Raw genomic sequence first — 23,255 nt, forward strand, 5'->3', positions numbered from 1 at the left:
ATTTTATCTTTTTGAATTAGTTTTTATTTTTTAAATAAAAAAAAAAACTTAACGGAAACAATGTATCCATAACTAACCTTTAAAAATCAGATAGAAAACATGGTTGACTATTAATATATCTAATTTTTTTTGTGTTATCAGAATTTAAGTCTAAATCTTTCTTGTCTTCATTTAAATTTTAGGAACTGGCAGAATCTATCTTTAGTTAAGAGTAATGTTACACATTTAAGTTTTTTTTTTTTATAAAACAAGTTCAATCAACTTAAACAATAAAACTTGAAATAATGCTAGTCATAATTAACTGATTTTTGTTATGTTAGACTAATTTAATTAGACTTGATTAATAAAAACCATAGTTATCTTCATGATCTTCAAGTAGTCTTGTGTGCTATTTGCATGGATTCAAAACCATTCCAAGAGATTTTCATCAACCAAAACTGTAATCACTCATTCTGTGATGAATGCATTGCAAAATATGTAGCTGCAAAGATTCAAGAGAATATATCAAATGTGAAGTGTCCTGAACCAAAATGCAGAGAAATATTGGAGCCTCAGAATTGCATGTCAATAATTCCAAAGGAGGTGTTTGAAAGATGGGAGAATGCACTTTGTGAGAATCTTGTTCTTGCAACATCAAAGAAATTCTATTGCTCTTTCAAGGATTGTTCAACAATGTTGGTGAATGATGATGGGAATGAAGTTGTGACTTGTTCTGAGTATCCAAATTGTCATAGATTGTTCTGTGCACAGTGTAAAATTGCATGGCATGGTGGAATGGAATGTGGTGAGTTTATGGGTTTGAATGAAAATGAAAGAGAGAAGGAAGATCTTATGGTGATGAATCTTGCAAAGGATAAGAGATGGAGAAGGTGTTCTAAATGCAGATTCTATGTTAAAAAAAATTAGGGATGTTCACACATTTCTTGCAGGTTTGGTTTATTAATTTCTAATGAACAATTAATCGTTTTTTTTTTTTTTTGCACAATTTTATAATGTTAATGTTACTCTTTTCTCAATTCTATTTCTTTTAGTTACGTTTATGTTCAAAATTTGTTGATTGAGCATTCCTAATGAAAAATGATGGCGTTTGTTTTAAGAATAAGTGTAGGAAGTTAATTTTTTTAGTTAGTTAATGTTAATTATTTTATATGGTTAAATTATGTTTTAAACATTTTTTTAGAATTTATTCTTTAGTCTTAGGATATAAGATTTATAATTTATGATTTAGTCTAAAAAAATAAAATTTAAAATTAATATATACTTCATAAAAAAATGGCTATTCTTTAGATTTGAACTTAGCTCATGTTTGTTATAACATCATAATCTTATATTTTATACTTTGAACTTGACTAATTAACAATATAGTATCTAATTAGTACTATATTTTTTATTTGAATTAACTTTAATTTGCAAATTACTCTAATTTTATTTTATTATATTTTGATATAATTTTTTTAATTTCTTGTTTTGTAGGTGTGGCCATCGCTTCTGCTATGCTTGTGGAAAGCCATGGAATCAGTAATTCAGTACCATGGTTGTACATAAATAGATATCACTAGGAATTTTAATATTTTTCAATAACTTAAATTGCAAGTGGCAGATTTACTATTTTCATTAGTTAAAATTTGTTGTATAGTTATAATGCATACTAATTTTGTTGTTAATTATGTTCGTTTTAAGTACTTATGTTTTCTGCTAATGAATTTTAGTTCAAATAACATAATTTCTTCATATTCATTAAGAAGTTGTGGGTTCGAGTCTTCCTATCTTTAGTTAAAAAAAAAGTACTTATGTTAACAAGGCACAGAGCAGCAGCATGTTAAGCCCAACATCTCCGTCAAGAAGGAGATTCCTCACCATGATGATATGCCTTCTGTCAACAAAGTTTATGTAATTAATTAATTAACATAGTTTTTTCCCATTTAATTAAGATAATTAATTATGTGGTAATAATAATTATGTGTTAATTATATGATCTCATACGGTTCACATTAATGCAACAACAGCAACAAGAACAAATAGATGATGAGGTTGTTGAAGGAAAAGTAATAGGGGGGAGGGGAAGCCAGACAGTTGCTTGATTCAGGTATCAAATTCTTCTTCTGATGAAAGAACACGATCCAGCACACCTCACGCCCAAGTTGGAATCAGGAATAATAGCAATGGAAAGAACGAGAGGGAAGACAGTCCAGATTCACAATCACAAGCTTGGGGTCCCATTCCCAACAAGCTCCAGAAACCCAACCCCACCATGGACCAATCCTCTTCTGAAGCCACCATGAGAAAAGCCCGTGTTTCAGTCTGTGCTCCCTCAGAAGCTCCCATGGTATCTCCCTCTTCTTTATATGGATCGACTAATTAACTAACTTATCTGACTCAACCATAAATCACTGTACTTCTATCACGGTTTATATATTTTTGGAATTTGTAAAAAAAAAATCGTTGGAAGGTCGCAGTTTCTTTTGTATTGTATTTAAATGTAAATCGTATTTGCGTAATAATGTAAAAATTGTATTTGCGTATATAATCTTAAGATGTTATAATCCGGTAAAATTGAAATGCAAATACTTCATTTTAATAACTTATTTTTTTATAAGTCAAAAAAAATTATTTATGAACATATTATATTTATATTTAAATATATTTTTTTAAATTGATAATAATATGTTTTATCCTTTTGAACTGTTTTTATTTTTTATGAAACAATGTATCCATAATCATCCTTTAAAAATCAATTAAAAAACACGGTTGAGTATTAAGATATCTAATCTTTTTTTTTGTTATCTAAAACTCAATCTTTTTATCTTTATTTAAATTTCAGAACCGTAGAATCTCTTATATCTTAAGATAGTAAACATGATTATAGATGTGTGTATATATATAACGTAACAATCACTTTTTATTCCTCACAATATTTCTTATCTGCGACAAAAGAGTGAGGTGACTACTCCACAAATCTGAGTTGATTTTTTTTAATCACTTTTTTAATGTGAACTTTTTTCATTGGGATAACAACATAGTCGTCGGTTATGCTAAGTGTACGGTAGGTCGGGTACCGGACGACTCGGGTAGATACTTCGATTGATGAGAGGGGGTCTCGCCTGGTTCCGAGTTACTGGGTTGGAGTAACCGATGTTCCGAGCTCTTCGTGTTGAAAAAGGGGGGGTGTCACCTGCAAAGACACTCCAACGCTCTAGTCAGTCAAGTGTGCAGGTGAATGATGTGAGAATGGTATGTGACGTACCTTGGGGGAGGGGTAGGACCCTCCCCATATATACCATGTCAGAGGTGGGTCCCACAAGGGCAGGCCCAACTTCCTCGAAGCTTCCTTTGCACAGCTGTAGCAGAGCTGTCAGGGATGCGTGTCCGGGTCGGGTGGTCCTCGGGTCGGGCCGGCCCGCAAATGGTCTGGGCCAGGCCGTAACAGTGCCCCCAATGCGCCAGCAATGATCGTGAGGACTATTGGTGGCGTGTTATGCCCTCTTTGAGTGTTGTCGCTAGATCGGCCGCTCGTGGAGAGGACGTGTCTCTTACGCGTGTGTCTGTTCGCTACTGGGATAACCGCTCGTCGCCTCGTTCTTCGCGCCGAGCATTTAATACTCATAATGGGTTGTTTCAAACCCTGCGAGTAAAGACTCTTTTACCCCCTTCCTTTCGCGCTTCTAAGCAGTTTCTTAATCCCCTGATCAGTTTCACACCCCATTTTCATTCCATTTCCTTGCTCATCTTTATTTCATCCCCTTGCTTTCTCCTTCTCTCTCGTTGAATTTCTCACTTTAATACCCGCATTTCTGAGCATTCATCCCTTCCTGCTTTCTTCTTAGCCATCACAATCAATCAGGTAAACATTCTTCTCCTTTTTCTCTTCTCTCTGCTTTATGTTCGTTTTATCTTTATTGTCAGTTCTTTTGTATGCATGTTGCTTGTTTGATTTGCATGCTAGATGACCTCAGTGTTAAGTAGGTGCGTTAGGGGGGTTACTATTCCAAGGCTTTAACTTTTTTGGCTTTTGCTTGGATTCTGCCTTAGCCATGCCTGATCTTAGTTATTGTATAGGCTAAATGTAGTTTCTGGGCTTTTTCCGAACTCCCGACCTCATAGACTAACCGAGTGGTACCCCCACTGTAGGTATGCCTCGCGTCGTCTCACGGGCTTCCACCTCCGACGGGGGTTACGACCCATACGCTTGGGTGACTTCTGACGTAAAGGACTCCCCGAACCAGATGGGCGAGGAGGAGCTTACCGAGTTCCGCCAAGCCGAGTACTTGTGCGGCGGGACTGACGAGGAGGCCAACTACGACGTGTTTGTTCCTGCCCCCAACGAACGACTATATGAGCTTAATTTCCATTCTCCCCAGGTTGCTGATTGGATTTGGTTCTATAAATATATGTTCACCCAAGTGGGGGTTCGTATTCCATTTTCTGCTTTTCAAATGGCGTTCCTTAACTGGATCTTCGTGGCGCTGTCGCAGCTGCATCCGAACAGTTAGGCTTCCATCCACCGTTTTGAGATGGTGTGTGAATATTTAGAGTTGCCGCTGTCCGTCGACGTTTTCCTTTTTTTCTTCAACTTTACGAATCCTTCCAAGGAGGGGAAAGCGAGGAAAGGGTTCATGTCTTTTCGATCTGCCCAGGGTCGGAGGATCTTCGGCTTGTTTGAGGACTCTTATCATGGGTTTAAGGACAAGTATTTCAAGGTGCGTCCAGTCAAAGGTCGCCATCCCTTCTGGTTGTCGTTGGAGGGGGAACGCCTCATCTCGACATATTGGAGTTTCGGGACGGGGTCCAACACCTTTATCAAGGTGACTTACAAGGGGATGTCCGTTGTGGACAGAAAGATTGCTGACTTGTTGTTGGCCATTTTTGGGAGGAATCATGTGAATCCCCACCTCCTAATGGGTGACCGGGAGGTCACCAGAAATTATATTTGTGAGTAGTTTTGACTTGTATTTCTTGCATCATTGTTGCATCGATTGGTTATGCCGATTTCACGACTAACTTGTTTACTTATTTGTTGTAGTGGAGATGTCTGCTTCAGTGACAGGGCTTGAGGGTTTGTTCAAGACTTTCTTGGCGGACAGCGATAAGGAGAAGGCTGACGAGAAGGCTGATGGGAAGCCGGAGAACCCTCCTGAGGACAAGAAGGATCAGGCGGTGCCTTCACCTCGTGACACCGAGATGTCAGACAGAAATCCTGACGGGACGCACGTTTCTCCTGTTTGCGAGGAGACGGCCCACATCGGGCATTCGTCTTCCACTCAACAAGAGGATGATGACTTGAAGATTATCCCCACCCCCAAAAGGCAGAGGGCATCCTCCAGCCCTGAAGGAGCTCTCACCGTGATGGAGAGGAACTTCGATGCTGGGGCCTTCATAGACTCCCAGTTGCTCCCTGGCATGGAGGATCACTTCCTTGGCACCGGGCTTGCGGGGCAGGCGAGGTGGATGTACCGTACCCTTCTCCGTGGTGCTGCGATAGCTCGGAAGGCCGAGTTCGAGCTGTCGGGGATGCAGTCACTGCGCAGGAAGCTCGAATCTGTTGCCAAGGCCAATAATGAATTCAAGACTCAAGTTGAAACGCTTCGGGAGTAGTTGTCCAAGACGGGGGAGAAGCTTAAGGCTGCCGAGGAGAAAACTGCGTCTGTTGAGGAGAAATTGAAGACCTCTGATGCCACCATGTCCCGTCTAACCGAGCGGGAGATGACTTTGGAGAGCCAGCTCAATGCCACGCAAGGTCGGGTGGTCACTTTGGAGAAGGAACGCGATGCGGCCGTCTCGTCAGCTAAGGCTGCTCAAGCTGAGGCCGAGGAACTTAAGAAGAAGCATAAATAGACCGTGAAACAGGAAAAAAGCGCGATCTTCATGACTGAAGAGGATCTCAAAGCCCAGGTGAAGATCGTGGCTCCTGATTTCGACACGTTGGCAATTGGGGTCTTTTAAACAATCAAGGATGGCAAGATTATCGACATGCCCAAAATGTGATCTCTTTGTACTTTTTGTATGGATCTGTGATTATGTTGTAGAACTTTGTGGAACTTACTTTTGTTATACTTTAATAGTCACTTGGTGGGCTTGTGGTTATCATCTTTCTCTGCTTATCTGGTAGCATTTTCGTTTTGTTTTGTTACCGTTTGTCGGTGTAGGCTTGTCGCTCGTGTTCGTTTACCGTTATGTTGGTAACTCGGCGAAGCCAAGTCGTGGCTTTGCTATTGCTGTATCCATTTGTTATGCCTTTAATTTAGTTGGCTCCCAGGTTGATCAGTCCCGGGGCACCGTATCGTTGTCCCATTTACCATGCGTTATAAGGAACATGTTGTCGTGGGACGCATAAATGGCCGAAAGTAAATGAGAGGGTAATTTCAACAAGTAAAACATTAATCGATAACTAAACAAGTCTATTGTCATAATGAGTACTTAACAAAAGTAAATCACTGAGCTCATCAGATCGCCTGATCGGCGTGGTTGAGCTAGGAATAGAATCTTCTCAAGTTACCTGCATTCCATGTTCTCGGGACCTCTTTACCATCGAGCTTCTCCAATTTGTAGGCGCCCTTGCCAATCACCTTTTTGACTCTGTAGGGGCCTTCCCAGTTTGCCGCCAGCTTACCTTCTCCCTGAGTTGGTAACCCAATATCGTTGCGCCGCAGGACGAGGTCGTTTTGTTGAAATTCCCTTTTGAGCACTTTGGTGTTGTAGCGCAGGGCCATTCTTTGCTTTAGTGCTATTTCTGACAAATGGGCTATCTCCCTAGCCTCATCTGCTAGGTCCTTTTCTACCGCTTCCTCTACTCCCTTCAGGAGTAACCGTGGGCTCGGCTCGCCAATCTCTACAGGTATTATTGCGTCCACCCCGTACGTCAGGCGGAAAGGGGTTTCTCCTGTGGACGACTGCTTGGTTGTTCAATAAGATCAGAGAACCGATGCGAGTTTGTTGGCCCATGCACCTTTTTTGTTATCCAGCCGCTTCTTGAGGCCCAGTAAGACGACCTTGTTTGCAACCTCGACTTGACCGTTCGTCTGGCGATGCTCTACGGAGGAAAACTTCTGCTTTATGCCCAGGCCGGTGAGGAATTCCGCGAACTTCTTGTCAGCGAACTGTGTCCCATTATCAGAGATAACATCTTCCGAGATGCCGAATCGAGTTATCACCTGCCTCCACATAAACTTTTGACAATTGGCTGAGGATATGCTGGCCAGTGGTTCAGCCTCTATCCACTTGGTGTAGTAGTTGATAGCAACTATGAGGTATTTGACTTGCCCCGGGCCGACCGGGAAAGGTCCTAGTAGGTCGACTCCCCACTGTGCGAAAGGTCGGGAGGACGTCAATAGGCTTAGCTCGGTTGCCGGCGCTTTGTAGAAGTTGGCGTTCTCTTGGCACTTGACGCATTTCCTTACGAATTCTTTGGAGTCCATCATCATCGATGGCCAGTAATATCCAACTCGGATGAGCTTTTTTGCTAGGGCTTTGCCCCCAATGTGGTGACCACAACACCCCTCGTGGACCTCTCTGAGTACGTAGTCTGTTTGATCGGGATGCAGGCACTTCAGTAAGGGCTGACTGAGCCCTTTTTTAAACAGTTGACCTTGTATGATTGCATATTTGGCTGCCTCCCTTCTCAACGCCTTGGCTGCCTTTTCGTCGTCGGAGAGTTTGTCATTTTCTAGGAAATCAGTGATGGGGTCCATCCAGGAGGGGCCTATCTTTGTCAAGTGGAGGACAATCGTTGGTTCTTTTATCATGCCTTGAATGAGTGACCGGTTGCCGACTCTCGGTTTCGTGCTCGCTAGCTTGGATAGGAGGTCTGCCCGTGTGTTCCTTTCCCTTGGAACGTGTTGGACCGCGACCTCCTCGAATTGTTTGCTCAGCTCTCTGACCTTCTCCAAGTACTTCTGCAACAGCGAGTCTCTAGCTTGGTAGCTTCCATTTACTTGCGAGGTGACGACCTGTGAGTCACTGCACCCTTCCAGCTTCGTAGCTCCGACTTCCCGAGCTAAGATCAAGCCGCCCAGGAGGGCTTCGTACTCCGCTTGGTTGTTCGATACAGAAAACTCGAACTTGATTGATTGTTCGTATATAACCCCAGCAGGGCTTTCCAGAATGATCCCGGCACCTCCGAACGTTTGGTTGGAGGCCCCGTCCACATGGAGCCTCCACCGTATGCCCACCTCCTCAATTGGGTCCCCCGTTACTTCTACTAAGAAATCTGCCATTGCTTGTGCCTTAATCGTATGTCGGGGCTCATATCACAAATCGTACTGAGATAACTCGATGGCCCAAGTCATCATTCTTCCCGCTAAGTCAGGTTTTTGGAGCACTTGTCGAATTCCTTGGTTCGTTCTCACGACCACTTGGTGACCTTGGAAGTATTGCCGTAGTCTTCGGGAAGAGGTTAGCAGTGCCAGAGCCAGCTTCTCCAATTTGCTGTATCTTAGTTCTGCTCCTTGCAATGCTCTACTCACGAAGTAAATTGGTTGTTAAACCTTCCCTTCTTCCCGTACCAGGACTGCCGCCATCGCTTCCTCCGTTATGGGCTGGACATTCCCTTTTTATGGATAACCATAGGAAGAGGCTTCATTAGTCATATCTCCTAGGATCGACTTTGCTCTGATACCAATAATGTAACACCCTAAGTTCTTATACTATCGTGGAGGTTTTTAAACTAAGGTGCCACACTTGATCCAAGAAAAAGAATGACTTAATCGTTATGCGAGGCAGGAGTAAATACGTGTAGAGCGGAAAACGAGTAGCGCTAAAACGTTGGAATTTGAATTTAGAGTGAAATAAACATCTTAACCATGAGTACGTTTCAAAATACTTATAGGGAACTAAAACAGGAAAAGAAGCTAACTACGTTCTAAGCTAATCTCGTCGAAGAGGCTCCCCTACTTGCATCCTATCCTATCCTTGATCAGGAGTCTTTAGTTATTCACAAATCGAGGTACCAGGGGTCTCCCTCCAACACCCTTTCGCACAGTGAAGACCTGGTTCCGTTGCGTGGGATGAACCAAAACTCGACGGGGTGCCGAAATAGGGGAGTAGGGCACGTATTCCACCTTTGGGCCTCCACAAGGGTTCAACTTCTCCTCTGGGTCCTCCTCCATGGTGTCTTCCTTCTGACCAGGGTTGTCGGATTTCTCTTCTTCGGTCTCGGGGTCGGACTCAAGGTGTACCACCTTGGATGACCGCTTCCTAGATGTTGAAGCGTCCCTATCTAGGAAGGTTATGACGGGTAGCTGGGGTTCTTCTTCCACGAGTTCTCGACCTAAGTAGATAGTTTGGAGCACGGTAGTAGTGGTCGCAACTACCCACGCGTACTTCGAGGGGTCATACTCAGAAGTTACCCTCGAGGGGGCACTGCGTCGTCTCTATCCGCTGTGCCATGTTCCTCTGAAGATAGTATGGGAAAAGAAAGGGAGTGAGAACCTAACGTCTCAGTAGGAGTGCTATGTAACACCTCCATATCCATCTCCAGCCCACGTGCGGGATTTTAAAAACAAGCGTATAACATGGCATGTAATATGTATCTTCTTTTTTTGTAAAACATGTGTGTAAAAGAAAGGGGAAACATATAGGAAAATAGAAGGGTAACATCAACATAATCATAATTAAATCTAAGGAAAACATAGAACTCAAGCTTTCATCCGTGCCTTCTTTCTTTCTTAATTTATAACTTATATGGAGGGTATTGAGCTCAAACCGGTATAAGTGGGAGTCCCCTTCCCTTACCGAAGGTTTTTATCCCAAACGTTTTGGCGATCACCTTCCCTTACCGAAGGATCATATCGATATCTTGTCTTTGGGGGGTCACCTTCCCTTACCGAAGGATCATTCCCTCAGTTTAATTTACAATCAAGGTTATTTAGACATACACAAGAAGAGAGTCATATAAAAAGGTATATTATTATATAAAATTGATGGGATAGTCCCCTTCCCTTACCGAAGGTTCTTATCCCAAACGTTTTTCGATCACCTTCCCTTACCGAAGGATCATTCCCTCAGTTCTTTAACAAGTACGGTTATTTAGGCATATACAAGAATGAACCATGCGAGAGGAGAGGCATATATCATGATAAAATAAGCATGTTTGAATAAGATTTTATACGAAAGTAGGTACTCTCGTCCCTAGAGGGGTATACAATAAATGTACATTAAAGAAAATAGGATATTAATTAGCTGAATAAAACAATTATAAGAAAACATATACTCTTGACCCTAATAAGATATTAATGATATAATGTAAAAAGTATAATCTAAGTGCATATAGTAAGAAAGTGAGTATTTGAAATACTTGGATTAGATATTATAAAAAGTATGTACCCTTGATCTTTAAAATAAAGGAGCAATAATGATATAAGGGGTCACTTAGTTGCATATAATAAAATAGGGTTCCTTGAACAAGATATAAAAAGGAGCATGTACTCTCAATATTAAAGGAATAATAATAATATAACGGTAGCAAAGGTCATGTAAGGGCACATAGTAAAATTAGGGAATGTTAAATAATTTAATAAAATGTTATAAAGGGGCATGTACTCTCAACATAAAAGGAATAATAATAAGGTAACGGTATCAAAGGTCACGTAAGGGCACATAGTAAAATTAGGAAATGTTAAATAATTTAATAAAATGTTATAAAGGGGCATGTACTCTCAACATAAAAGGAATAATAATAAGGTAACGGTATCAAAGGTCACGTAAGGGCACATAGTAAAATTAGGAAATGTTAAATAATTTAATAAAATGTTATAAAGGGGCATGTACTCTCAACATAAAAGGAATAATAATAAGGTAACGGTATCAAAGGTCATGTAAGGGCACATAGTAAAATTAGGGATTGTTAAATAATTTAATAAAATGTTATAAAGGGACATGTACTCTTAACATAAAAGGAATAGTGATTAAAGGGTCATGTAAATGCACATAGAAAAGATATGGGATACATATTAATGGATTCAAGAGGGTGTAATTGACAAAATGGATAATCATGCTCAATGTAGATGAGAGATAAGCAAAGAATAATTCATGCCATAAAATACATGAAAGGTGATAGCCATGCATGGATGGAAGAAAACAAAATAAAGCATACTACATGCCAACATAAGTAAGAAAGGCATAATTCCCTACCTTCTTTTCTAACGCTTCTTTGAGCTTGCCTCTTGTGTTTGCCCACAGAATGTTACTTCTTTGTAGAGAGAGAAGGGAGAGGATAAGTGTTTGAGAGAAGTGATTTTCTACCTATGGGTGCTCCCCTATTTATATACATTTGGGGATGGGGTGGTTGGGATATTTTAAATTTCAAACTGAGGGTGGTTACCAGGTTCCTATCCAAAATTTCAAAATTCTAAACTTATCTCCTAACTGATTTTCAAACTTCAAATTTAATTTTGTTTCTAGAAGGGGCGGTTGTTACAGGTCTGGCCTCGGCCATCACGGCCAAGTGATGTGACATGAGTTGGGGGTCTATCCCCGGCATGTCGGCTGGTGTCTATGCAGATGGGTCGCCGTTAGCCCTGATCATTTCCATTAGAGGTCCCTTTAGGTCATGTGGGAGGTTTCTGTTTACGTAGGTGAACTTCTCCTCAGTGTCCCCGACTCTGAACCTCTCTAAGTTTCCTTCCGGTTTGGGTCTCGGCTTGTCGCTGACTCTGGCGTCCAAGTCGGCAAGGAACACCCCCAATGCCTCTTTAGATTTCTTCCTTAAGGAGAGGCTGGCATTGTCGCAAGCGACTGCCATTTCCAAGTCTCCTTTTATGGATCCCACGGATCCGTCGTCAGCTGTGAACTTCATTATCAACATCTTTGTGCTAATCATTGCTCCGAGGTCGTTGATAGTCTTCCTCCCTAGGATGACATTGTAGGCCGTGGAGTCTCGTAGAACCACGAACTCGGCCATTACCGACCTTTGCCCTTATCCTGATCCTATAGATATTGGTAGGGGGATTATCCCATCTGGCTTGATGAAGTGGTCGCTCAAATCTACCACACCATGCTGGTGCATCTTTAAATCGGCATCCTGTAGGCCCAAGGCATCGAACACGTTGCGAAACATGATATTCGAGTCAGCCCCGGTGTCCACGAGGATCCGTTTGATGAGGCCGGTTCCCACTCTGGCCGTGATGACCACGGGTAGGTTTTTCGCGGCCTCATCAATCCATTGGTCCTCTGGACCGAATGAGATGGATGGGAGCCTTTTGGAGCTTCGCACAGAGGATGAGGAAACCGCTAGGACCTTGGCGTCTTTCTTGTGTGCCGACCTCGACCTTGGAGGTGCGTCTCTTGCCGTTACCACGTTCACTATGGTAAGGCCGTGTTCGTTGTCCTCCGGCTCGTGACATCGCTTTGCCACATGGGTCTTGTCCTCTCCTTCGCGGTCGCGATCTCGCCTCCTTGGCTCCCTGACGAGATGGGAGAATTCGGCCAGTTTCCCGTCCCGGATCGCTTGTTCTAGTGCGTCCTTCAGGTCGAAGCAGTCATGTGTCTTGTGTCCATAGCCTTTGTGATAATCACAATAGAGGCTCTTGTTTCCCCCGGTTCAGTCCTTCAGAGGTCGGGGTTTCGACAAAATTCCCTTCTCTGCTATCTCTTGATAAACTTCTATGATGGGGACGGTGAGGGGGTGTAATTGGTGAATTTTCTGACTCGAGGAAACGGCCTGAGTGTCTTGCTCGAACCGCCGTCTCTGGCGTGTTCCTTCTGTCTTTCTCCACTTCCGTGCTGCCGGGTTTGATTGTAGGAGGGCTGCCGTTTGTTGGCGGCCACGACCTGGCTGACTTCTTCATCGTTAATGTATTCCCTAGCTACACTTTGGATCTCCTGCATTGTCCACACCGGCTTCGTGGTGAGGTGCTTTCTGAAGTCCTCGTTTAGGAGTTCATTCATCAGGCATAGGCTAGCAACCGAATCAGTCAGCCCGTCGATCTCCAAGCACTCGTCGTTGAACCAGTCTAGATATTTCCTGGTCGGTTCGCCGGACCTCTGTGTCACCCCGAGCAGATTGATCGGGTGCTTTGCCTTTACGATTCTGGTAGTAAATTGGGCTAGGAAGGCGTGGCTAATATCCGAAAACCTGGCCACCGAGCCCTGTGAAAGGCTGTTAAACCATCGTATTGCAGGTCCCGCGAGAGTGATCAGGAAAGCGCGGCACCTTACCTCGTCTCCCACTCCCTCCAGGTTCATCCTGGCCTCGAAGGCGGTAAGGTGCTCCTGCGGGTCTTGGGTTCTGTCGTACCTCATGTCCGTCGGCTTGTCAAAGTGTTTTGGCAGCCGGACTTCGAGGATGGAACGATGAAATGGGGTTGCGCCCATTATCACTGGTCCCTGCGTTCTCCTTGTTCTTCCCTCGCCGTCTTCCCGTCGACCGTCTTCCCGGTCTCGATCTGTGGTGCGTCTCTTTTCGCGCCTGGTGTAGATGATGGGGTCGCGGCGTCTTCTTGGGCGTCCTTCCTCCCTGGCGCTCTCGGGCTCAGATCATGGGCTAGCTGTTCGCCGGGAGTGGTTTCTCGGAGGGGAACGGGAGTAGCTTGATTTGGGAGTTTGTTGGCGATGTTCCCGATCTTCCAGCCGCTCCAGGTCCTGCAACTTGTGACGCAACTCCTGCATTATTCTGGCGTTGTTATCGCCAGTTCCCCCGAAGGGGCGCCTTTCTTGAGATCGTGAGGTTCATCGTGGAGGGGACCTCGTGCGCTCCCGGGAGGAAGCCACAGAGGCTTCCCCTCTGCGCTCGGTCTCGCGGCCTATTCCTCCTGGGTCCAATACAACGTCCATTCAGGCGTTCCCCACAGACGACGCCAATGTACGGTAGGTCGGGTACCGGACGACTCGGGTAGATACTTCGATTGATGAGAGGGAGTCTCGCCTGGTTGACTGGTTCCGGGTTACTGGGTTGGAGTAATCGACGTTCTGAGCTCTTTATGTTGAAAAAGGGGGGGTGTCACCTGTAAAGACACTCCGATGCTCTAGTCAGTCAAGTGTGCAGGTGAATGATGTGAGAATGGTATGTGACATACCTTGGGGGAGGGGTAGGACCCTCCCCATATATACCATGTTAGAGGTGGGTCCCACAAGGGCAGGCCCACCTTCCTCGAAGCTTCCTTTGCACAGCTGTAGCAGAGCTGTCAGGGACGCGTGTCCGAGTCGGTGACTGAGCGCCTCACTCCCGACCGTTCGGATCGGGTGGTCCTCGGGTCGGGCCGGCCCGCAAATGGTCTGGGCCAGGCGTAACACTAAGTATACGCCAAAATCAGTTACCAAAGTCAGGAAGTAAAATCAAACACCAGTATAAAATACATGTTAAAATATAAATATACATTGAAAATAAATAAAATAAATCAAATCACACGTATTTATACATAAATACATTAGCGGCTAATTTTAGTGTACAAATCTCTTATTTTATTAATTAGAATTTAATTAATTAGTTATCCAAAATTTACTTCTCATAAGTTATCCAAAATTGCTAATGAAAAGATTGTTAGCTCAATTGTCTTGGACAGTAAGTTTTGGCAAGACTGTCTTACCACTGTGAAAATTGTTGGTCCTCTTATTAAGTTGTTGAGACTTGTTGATGCTGATGAAAAACCCTCTTTGAGAATCGTGTATGAAGGCATGCAAAGAGCAAAAAATGCTATCAAGACCATGTTCAGAAATCGGAAAGTTGCTTATACGCCATACACGAGTATCTTGAAAATGAGGTGGGATAAGCATTTGAAGCGTGATCTCCATGCGGCAGCGTACTTTTTAAATCCGGGCATTTTTTACAGTGAGGGTTTTGTTGATAAGGCAAATGTTTTGAGATCTTTACTTGATTTGCTTGATGTTGAAACACTTTGTGATAACTCAGTTGCTGCAATGCAAGAGATACAGCTGTATCGAGATTGTAAAGAAAGTTTTGGGAGGGAAAGTGCTAAGAGAGCGAAATCAAGACTCGAACCTGGTAAGTTATTTGACTTATTTCATATCCAAGTTCAGTTTAGTTTCAAAGTTTAATATGTTGGGTGATAATTGATAAACATTAAAAAGTATTTTATTTTTATATCTACGTAGGTGAATGGTGGAGGCTACACGGTGGGAGTGCTCCTAATTTGCAAAAAATGGCAGTCCGTCTTCTTCATCAAACCTCTTCTTCATCTGGATGTGAGAGGAACTGGAGCCTTTTTGAACAAATCCAAAGAGGAGGAACCGGTTAGAGCATCAAAGGCTAAGTGACATTATTTATGTCACCTATAACCTACGCCTTCAATCTAGGTTGCATCGAAAGAAGAGGAATTATGATCCAATTGACATTCAAAGCATTGACACAGTAGAGTTTTGGGTAATGGCAAATGAGGATGATCCTGAATTTACTAATGGAGATGTTGAAGGCATTGAAAATTTAATATACACTAATAATGCTATGCCTTCGTATCCTAATGGTGAGTGACATAGCAAACTTTGTTTCCTTCCATAAAGATACATGTCATTAACATTGATTTCTTATTGAGTTTTCTTTCTATTTTATTAGATGGTGGAGACATGGAAGTTGAAGTGGATATGCCTGATGTTGTAATTGAATCCTCAAATACTTCTTTTGATGGTATTTCTGAAGATGCTGGCTTTGGATTACCTGTTTATGATGGAGATATCGGAACACTTAATGATGATTATGACTTCTAATGAGTAGTGTCTTTGTTTAGTTGAAGTATTGCTTGTTGAATATTGTTTCTTTTGGTTGCAAAACATTGTGTTTGTCGTTTGTCATTTATGTGTGTTTTGAATATTGTCATTTGAAGTTGTTTATGACCTTTTAATGATAAATTATGTATTGTTCATTTTGTGAAATTGTTAAATTTTTGAATCTTATTAGTTTAAAAATTATTGAATTTAACTTTTTAAAATTATATATTGAATTTTTTATAATTACGATTCAATCCCAATTGAACCATTAAATTATTGAACCAATCACTTGACCAATTTAATGATCGATCCGATTCTCGCAACCTTAGTCTAAAGAGTGATCTAAACGAAAGATTAATAAAAACTATAGTTATCTTCATGATCTTCAAGTAGTCTTGTGTGCTATTTGCATGGATTCAAAACCATTCCAAGAGATTTTCATCAACCAAAACTGTAACCACTCATTCTGTGATGAATGCATTGCAAAATATGTGGCTGCAAAGATTCAAGAGAATATATCAAATGTGAAGTGTCCTGAACCAAAATGCAGAGGAATATTGGAGCCTCAGAATTGCATGTCAATAATTCCAAAGGAGGTGTTTGAAAGATGGGAAAATGCACTTTGTGAGAATCTTGTTCTTGCAACATCAAAGAAATTCTATTGCCCTTTCAAGGATTGTTCAGCAATGTTGGTGAATGATGATGGGAATGAAGTTGTGACTTGTTCTGAGTGTTCACATTGTCATAGATTGTTCTGTGCACAGTGTAAAGTTGCATGGCATGGTGGAATGGAATGTGGTGAGTTTATGGGTTTGAATGAAAATGAAAGAGAGAAGGAAGATCTTATGGTGATGAATCTTGCAAAGGCTAAGAGATGGAGAAGGTGTTCTAAATGCAGAATCTATGTTAAAAAAAAATCAGGGATGTTCATACATTTCTTGTAGGTTTGGTTAATTAATTTCTAATGAACAATTAGTCTCTTTTTTTGGCACAATCTTATAATGTTAATGTTACTCTTTTCTCAGTTCTATTTCTTTTAGTTATGTTTATGTTCAAAATTTGTTGACTGAGCATTCCTAATGAAAAATGATGGCGTTTGTTTTAAGAATAAGTATGGGAAGTTAATTTTTTTTAGTTAGTTAATGTTAATTATTTTATATGGTTAAATTATGTTTTAAACTTTTTTTTAGAATTTATTCTTTAGTCTTAGGATATAAGATTTATAATTTATGATTTAGTCTAAAAAAATGAAATTTAAAGTTAATATATAATTCATAAAAAAATGGCTATTTTTTTGGGGAGCTGATTACTAGTTGAACTCTTGATTAATTATGGTTTTATTATTTAGATTTGAACATAGCTTATGTTTCTTATAACACCATAATCTTATATTTTATAATTTGAACTTGACTAATTAACAATATAGTATCTAGTTAGTACTATCTTTTTTATTTGAATTAATTTTAATTTGCAAATTACTCTAATTTTATTTTATTATATTTTGATTTAATTTTTTTAATTTCTTGTTTTGTAGGTGTGGCCATCGCTTCTGCTTGTGGAAAGCCATGGAATCAGTACCATGGTTGTACATAAATAGATATCACTAGAAATTTTAATTTCTTAATCGCCCCGCCGATGATCATAACAAGGATGACAGTAACAGCAAGGTGGTTGTTAACTTCTTCTCCGATAACAGGAACAAGGCACAAGAGCAGCAGCATGTTAAGTCCAACATCTCCGTCAAGAAAAGGAGATTCCTCACCATGATGATCTGCCTTCTGTCACCAAAATTTATGTAATTAATTAATTAACTAACATAGTTTTTTCCCATTTAATTAAGATAATTAATTATGTGGTAATAATAATTATGTGTTAATTATATGATCTCATACGGTTACATTAATGCAACAACAGCAACAACAACAAGTAGATGATGAGGTTGTTGAAGGAAAAGTAGTAGGGGGGAAGGGAAGCCAGACAGTTGCTTGATTCAGGAAACGATCAAGCTTCAAGCATCAGATTCTTCTTCCGATGAAAGAACACGATCCAGCACACCTCATGCCCAAGTTGGAATCAGGAAAGAACGAGAGGGAAGACAGTCCAGATCCACAATCACAAGCTTGGAGTCCCGTTCCCAACAAGCTCCAGAAACCCAACTCCACCATGGACCAATCCTCTTCTGAAGCCTCCATAAGAAAAGCCCGTGTTTCAGTCCGTGCTCCCTCAGAAGCTCCCATGGTATCTCCCTCTTCTTATTCGTATGGATCAATTAATTAACTAACTTATCTCACTCAAGCATAAATCGCTATACTCCTATCACAATTTATGTATTTTTGAAATTTTTAAAAAAATTGCTGGAGGGGTGTCGCAGTTTATTTTTTATTGTGTTTAAACGTAAATCACTGTATCTCTCTAGCAATTTAAGTATGATATTAATTTGGTGATCTTTTATCACGATTTCTATAATAATGTAAAAATTGTATTTGCGTATGTAATTTTGAGATAATGTAATCTGATAAAATTAAAATGCAAATAATTTATTTTAATAACTTGTTTTTTCATAAGTTAAAAAAATTATTTATAAACTTATTTAAATTTTAATTTATTTGATTGATACGGTATTTTAAAAATTTATAACGATATTTGTAACTAATTAAAAAATATATTTATATTCAAATATTTTTTTAATTGATAATAATATGTTTTATCTTTTTGAACTGTTTTTATTTTTTATGAAACAATGTATTCATCATAATCATTCTTTAAAAATCAATTAGAAAACAGTTATCTAAATCTTTTTTTGTGTTATCTAAATCTAAATCTTTTTATCTTTGTTTGAATTTTAGGATAGTAAAAATCTATCTTATATCTTCGAAAATAAATATGATTATGGATGTGTATATATATAACATAACAATCACTCAAGTGAGTATTTTCTTTCTTAGTTTAGCTTTTGTATAGGCACTTTCTCTTCTTCAATTCTTGAATCACTTTTTATTCTTCTTAATATTTCTCATCTACAACAGAGGAGTGAAGTAACTACTCTACAAATCTGAGTTGATTTTTTTAATTCTAATTTTTTGCATCAAGGTCAAGAATGGTATTAAGTATTGACGGCAATAATCACAATACTAATAATGAAGATCCAAAAGTTGAAATGATGAAACCACAGAAGAATGGCGTAGAGCTACCCTTTTGTGGAAGATGCTGTGATTTCAAGCCATCGTGGGAGATGTTTAAGACTCTAAAATGTGGCCATAATTTTTGTAGGTTTTGCATGCATGAATACGTTGCTTCATGTCTCAGGGACAATATCATCATGGTGCCTTGTCCTGATCCAAAATGCAAGGTTAAGTATGGACTTGAATACTTTTGCTCTCTTCTTCCATTTGAAGTATTCAAGAGATGGCAGAAAGTGATTAAAGATTGTAACACTCCAATTTTGGATAAACAATTAGATAAGAATCCTATTCATGTTGCTGATGATGAAGAGAATAACGATGTCAAAGAAGATGCTACAATAGTAATTGAATCGGATGATGATGATGTTGATTATGAAAATATAGTCGACAAAAAAAAGAAGAATAAAAAACGTGGTAGGAATGTTTATTAGAATTTGCATAGGTTATGGTCAATTTTCAAGAAGATATTCTAAATTTAGCTTTTTTATTTCATATATGAGTTATGAATTTTATGGGTTTTTTATTTTTTTTAAGCTTAATAGTTTTTCATTTGTACAAGTCATGGTCTTTTTTATTTTGAAGTCAATTTTTTTTAATAGGAGTGATAAAATAACTTTTAAAAAAGAGATAAGTCATATTTTTCTACTTCTTCGAATGGGGAATACTCCCATAAAGGATTTGGATCCTCTAAAGTTTTAATTTTATTTTAGAGAGTGAAGTGTGATCTTCTATCTTTGATTAGTTTCTCTTTCATATTTATTCTTAGTCTCGTCTATAAAATAAATGGTGAAAGATTAAATTTTATTCTTTAAAGTGAAATTCAAACTTTAAAAAATTTAAATCCTCCCATAAAAATGTTCCAAACATCTTTTTTTTAAGTTATTGATATGTCAGATTTTAATTGGTTGTATCTAAAAAACTAATTAATAAATTATTCTTTAAACTCGGTTTAAAAATTCAGTTTAACTCTGTTTGGTTCACATAAACCAAACCGGATCATGCTTAATTTTTTTTTAAAAATGGCTGATACGACGTCGTTCAGCAATCCTAAACTCTACCTTCTCCTCCCTCAACGTCACTCTTCACTGAAGCTCTCGAGCTCTCTCATCTCTCTCGCTGTCGCTCATTGCTCTCGCACCCAGCTCTCTCCTTCTCTCGTCTCCGGTCTCCCTCACTGTCTCCGGACTGGCACTCAAGCTCATCGTTGCTCTCTCGGCTCCGGTCTCTCTCACGGTCTCTGGTCTCCCACTCAGTCTCGCTCGCTCGCCTTCCCTGCCTTCGTCGTCACCGACGGCAGAAGCAGCAGATCCCGGGACTGGTCGTCATCGTCTCTCCCTGTCTCGTCACCGTCTCGCAGTCAGTCCCACGCCTTCGTTGCGCTCGTCGTTGCCGGCGGCAGAAGCAGCAGGTCCCGGGGCTTCCTCCTCGCTGTCAGCAACTCTCGCCGTCAGCTTCCTTCGCAACCAGAAGCTGGTCCCGATTTGGTGAGTCCCAACAAATTCCCCTGTTCTTTCCTTTTCTGTTTTGTTGCTGTGTTTGATTTTGCTGCTGAAAATATCTCTGAACTACTCTTTTTGTTGCTGAAAATAATCACCGACGTGAATTTGTTACTGATTATCACTGAACCATCCATAATTTGTTGTTGAAAATATCACTGAGATAGATTTTTTGTTGCTGAGAATCATCACTGAGATGAATTGGTTCCTAATTATCGTTACTGAACTTTGATTTTGTTGCTGTTTTACTCAAATAATTACTTAGCTAAATCTTTTTGTTGTTGAAAATCATCACTGAGTTGAATTTGTTAGTGATTGAATCTTGAATTTGTTAGTGATTGAACCTTGACTACAATTTGTTAGTGATTTGTTAGCTAAATCTTTTTTGTCTTTATTTAAATTTTAAGAACGGAAGAATCTATCTTAGAGAAGAGTATTGTTACACATTTAAGGTTTTTTGTTAAACAATAAGACTTAGAATAATGCTAGTCATAACTAACTGATTTTTGTTATATTAGACTAATTTGATTAGACTTAATTAATAAAAAATTGGAGTGACTTCCCTTCCACCATTGGGTTGCCTACTTGCTGCAAGAACCTTGTTCGGATTCCATGAGAACGGTTGTGTCTCAAGAATCAACAATGATGCCCAAGGATTTAACAAGAAAATCAACTCAGCTGCAAAAAATCTCCAAAAGCAACTTCCTGATCTTTGATATTTACAAGGCTCTCTATGACCTTGTTGAATCCCCTTCAAAATTTGGTAAGACTGGAATACAATAATCTCATACATGGCATTTATGTCTTGGTGAAAAATCATGTTATCTAATCTTCTAATTAACCTGTCTGATTTAAAATGTTCAACATCCTTATTGTGCAATCCAAAATCACTAGGAGCTTGCTGCAGTGCAACTCTCTTTCAGATTTATGACATTGGAAATGGATTTGGCCATTTTGGTGATGTAAGTTTGCCTAACTTTTGTGTCAACTACCATGTGCTGTGATTTTTATAAACATCTTTGCATAATAATTTGATTGTTTTGATTAATAATTTGATTATCCTCTCTATTGTCTTTTGGCCAATCTTTATGATGATGTCATCTCATTTGTTACTAGATTTCAAGCATAGTGGACATTGTAAGAGATAATAATAATTGCATTCATTGAAGATCCTGATGGTTATAAATTTGAACTTCTGGAAAGGGTTCTCTCTCACGAACCTTTAATGCTTCGAGTGGGTGATCTTAATCGATCCATCGAATCTTATGCAATTTCATGTTGGTTTATAGTCTTGTATCTTATTTTCTTTTTGGATCAATTACTTATTTATGTTTATTGTGCTTTTGAATGCTAAGCTGTTGTAAGGTTCAATGTTGCTCTTGAATCAACCTGTTCTGTGTTTGCTTCACTCTGATATTTTAATGGCTTCTCTTCTTCCCTTTTTGGCAGTATACCATAGCAATCATGGGTTATGGCCCAGAAGATGAAAATGCTGTTCTGGAGTTGACATACAACTACAAATGAGATGTCTAATAAGGGCGGTTACAATGTAAAGGAAATGTCCTGAACCAAAATGCAAAGGAATCTTGGAGCCTCAGAATTGCATATCAATAATTCCAAAGGAAGTGTTTGAAAGATGGGAGAATGCACTTTGTGAGAATCTTGTTCTTGCAACATCAAAGAAATTCTATTGCCCTTTCAAGGATTGTTCAGCAATGTTGGTGAATGATGATGGGAATGAAGTTGTGACTTGTCCCGAGTGTCCACATTGTCATAGATTGTTCTGTGCACAGTGTAAAGTTGCATGGCATGGTGGAATGAAATGTGGTGAGTTTATGAGTTTGAATGAAAATGAAAGAGAGAAGGAAGATCTTATGGTGATGAATCTTGCAAAGGATAAGAGATGGAGAAGGTGTTCTAAATGCAGATTCTATGTTGAAAAAAGTCAGGGATGTTCACACATTTCTTGCAGGTTTGGTTAATTAATTTCTAATGAACAATTAGTCTTCTTTTTTGGCACAATCTTATAATGTTAATGTTGCACTTTTAGTTATGTTCATGTTTATAATTTGTTGATTGAGCATTCCTAATGAAAAATAATGGCGTTGTTTGTTTTAAGAATAAGTATAAGAAGTTAATTTTTTAATTTAGTTGATATTTGTTATTTTAACATTTAAATTATTTTTTAAACTTTTTTTTTAGAATTTATTCTTTAGTCTTAGGATATAAGATTTATAATATAAGATTTAGTTCCAAAAAAATGGAATTTAAAGTTAAAAGTATATAATTCATAAAACAGTATAATTACGGTCTAAACTGTTTAGATTTAAACTCTTGATTTAATTACGGTTTTATTATTTAGATTTGAACTTAGTTCATGTTTTTTTTATAACAGCATAATCTTATATTTCATAATTTGAACTTGACTAATTAAGAATATAATATCTAATTAGTACTGTCTTTTTTATTTGAATTAATTTTAATTTGCAAGTTACTCAAGTTTTATCTTATTATATTTTGATTTAATTTTTTAAATTTCTTGTGTTGTAGGTGTGGCCATCAATTCTGTTATGCTTGTGGAAAGCCATGGAATCAGTATCATGGTTGTACATAAATAGATATCACTAAGAATTTTAATAGTTCATCAACTACTTAGATTACAAGTGACAGTTTTACTATTTTCAGAAGTTATAAGTTTTTGTGAAGTTGTAATGCATAATGATTTTGTTGTTAATTATGCTCTTTTAAGTACTTATTTATCTAACTAATTTGACTCTGTCATTTTTAAATCTCACCAGATATATCATATTTGGTTATTTAATTTATTTTTTTTGATATGGTATTTTAAATTTTGATTAAGATATTTGTAACTAATTAATAAGATATATTTATATTTAAAATTTTTTTCTTTTAAATTAATAATATA

General features: G+C 39.1%; 2 protein-coding genes and 2 pseudogenes across 2 annotated transcripts; all 4 read left to right on the forward strand.

Moving 5' to 3' along the window:
* The window catches only part of LOC107626738, a 1,721-nt pseudogene extending 199 nt beyond the window's left edge, over positions 1–1,522 (forward strand).
* LOC107626739 lies at positions 13,290–15,185 on the forward strand. Its single transcript, XM_016329642.1, has 3 exons — positions 13,290–13,381; positions 14,493–14,932; positions 15,043–15,185. Exons 1-3 carry the CDS (start codon positions 13,290–13,292, stop codon positions 15,183–15,185), a joined length of 675 nt encoding a protein of 224 aa, XP_016185128.1.
* Positions 16,027–17,244, forward strand: LOC107626740 (annotated as a pseudogene).
* On the forward strand, positions 21,851–23,090 carry LOC107626741 (E3 ubiquitin-protein ligase RNF144A). Its single transcript, XM_021115337.1, has 2 exons — positions 21,851–22,301; positions 22,880–23,090. Exons 1-2 carry the CDS (start codon positions 22,045–22,047, stop codon positions 22,941–22,943), a joined length of 321 nt encoding a protein of 106 aa, XP_020970996.1. The 5' UTR covers positions 21,851–22,044; the 3' UTR covers positions 22,944–23,090.

The sequence above is a fragment of the Arachis ipaensis genome, chromosome B02 (assembly GCF_000816755.2).
Source record: "Arachis ipaensis cultivar K30076 chromosome B02, Araip1.1, whole genome shotgun sequence".
Taxonomy (NCBI): Eukaryota; Viridiplantae; Streptophyta; class Magnoliopsida; order Fabales; family Fabaceae; genus Arachis; species Arachis ipaensis.

Excerpts from the sequence above, each read along its gene's own strand:
- LOC107626741 (XM_021115337.1), top strand. The coding sequence starts at position 22,045 with ATGTTGGTGAATGATGATGGGAATGAAGTTGTGACTTGTCCCGAGTGT. Across the intron at positions 22,302-22,879 it reads TGTTCACACATTTCTTGCAG|GTGTGGCCATCAATTCTGTT; the intron begins GTTTGGTTAATT and ends CTTGTGTTGTAG.
- LOC107626739 (XM_016329642.1), top strand. The coding sequence starts at position 13,290 with ATGGGGTTGCGCCCATTATCACTGGTCCCTGCGTTCTCCTTGTTCTTC. Across the intron at positions 13,382-14,492 it reads CTTCCCGGTCTCGATCTGTG|TAAGTTTTGGCAAGACTGTC; the intron begins GTGCGTCTCTTT and ends TGTCTTGGACAG. Across the intron at positions 14,933-15,042 it reads GAAATCAAGACTCGAACCTG|GTGAATGGTGGAGGCTACAC; the intron begins GTAAGTTATTTG and ends ATATCTACGTAG.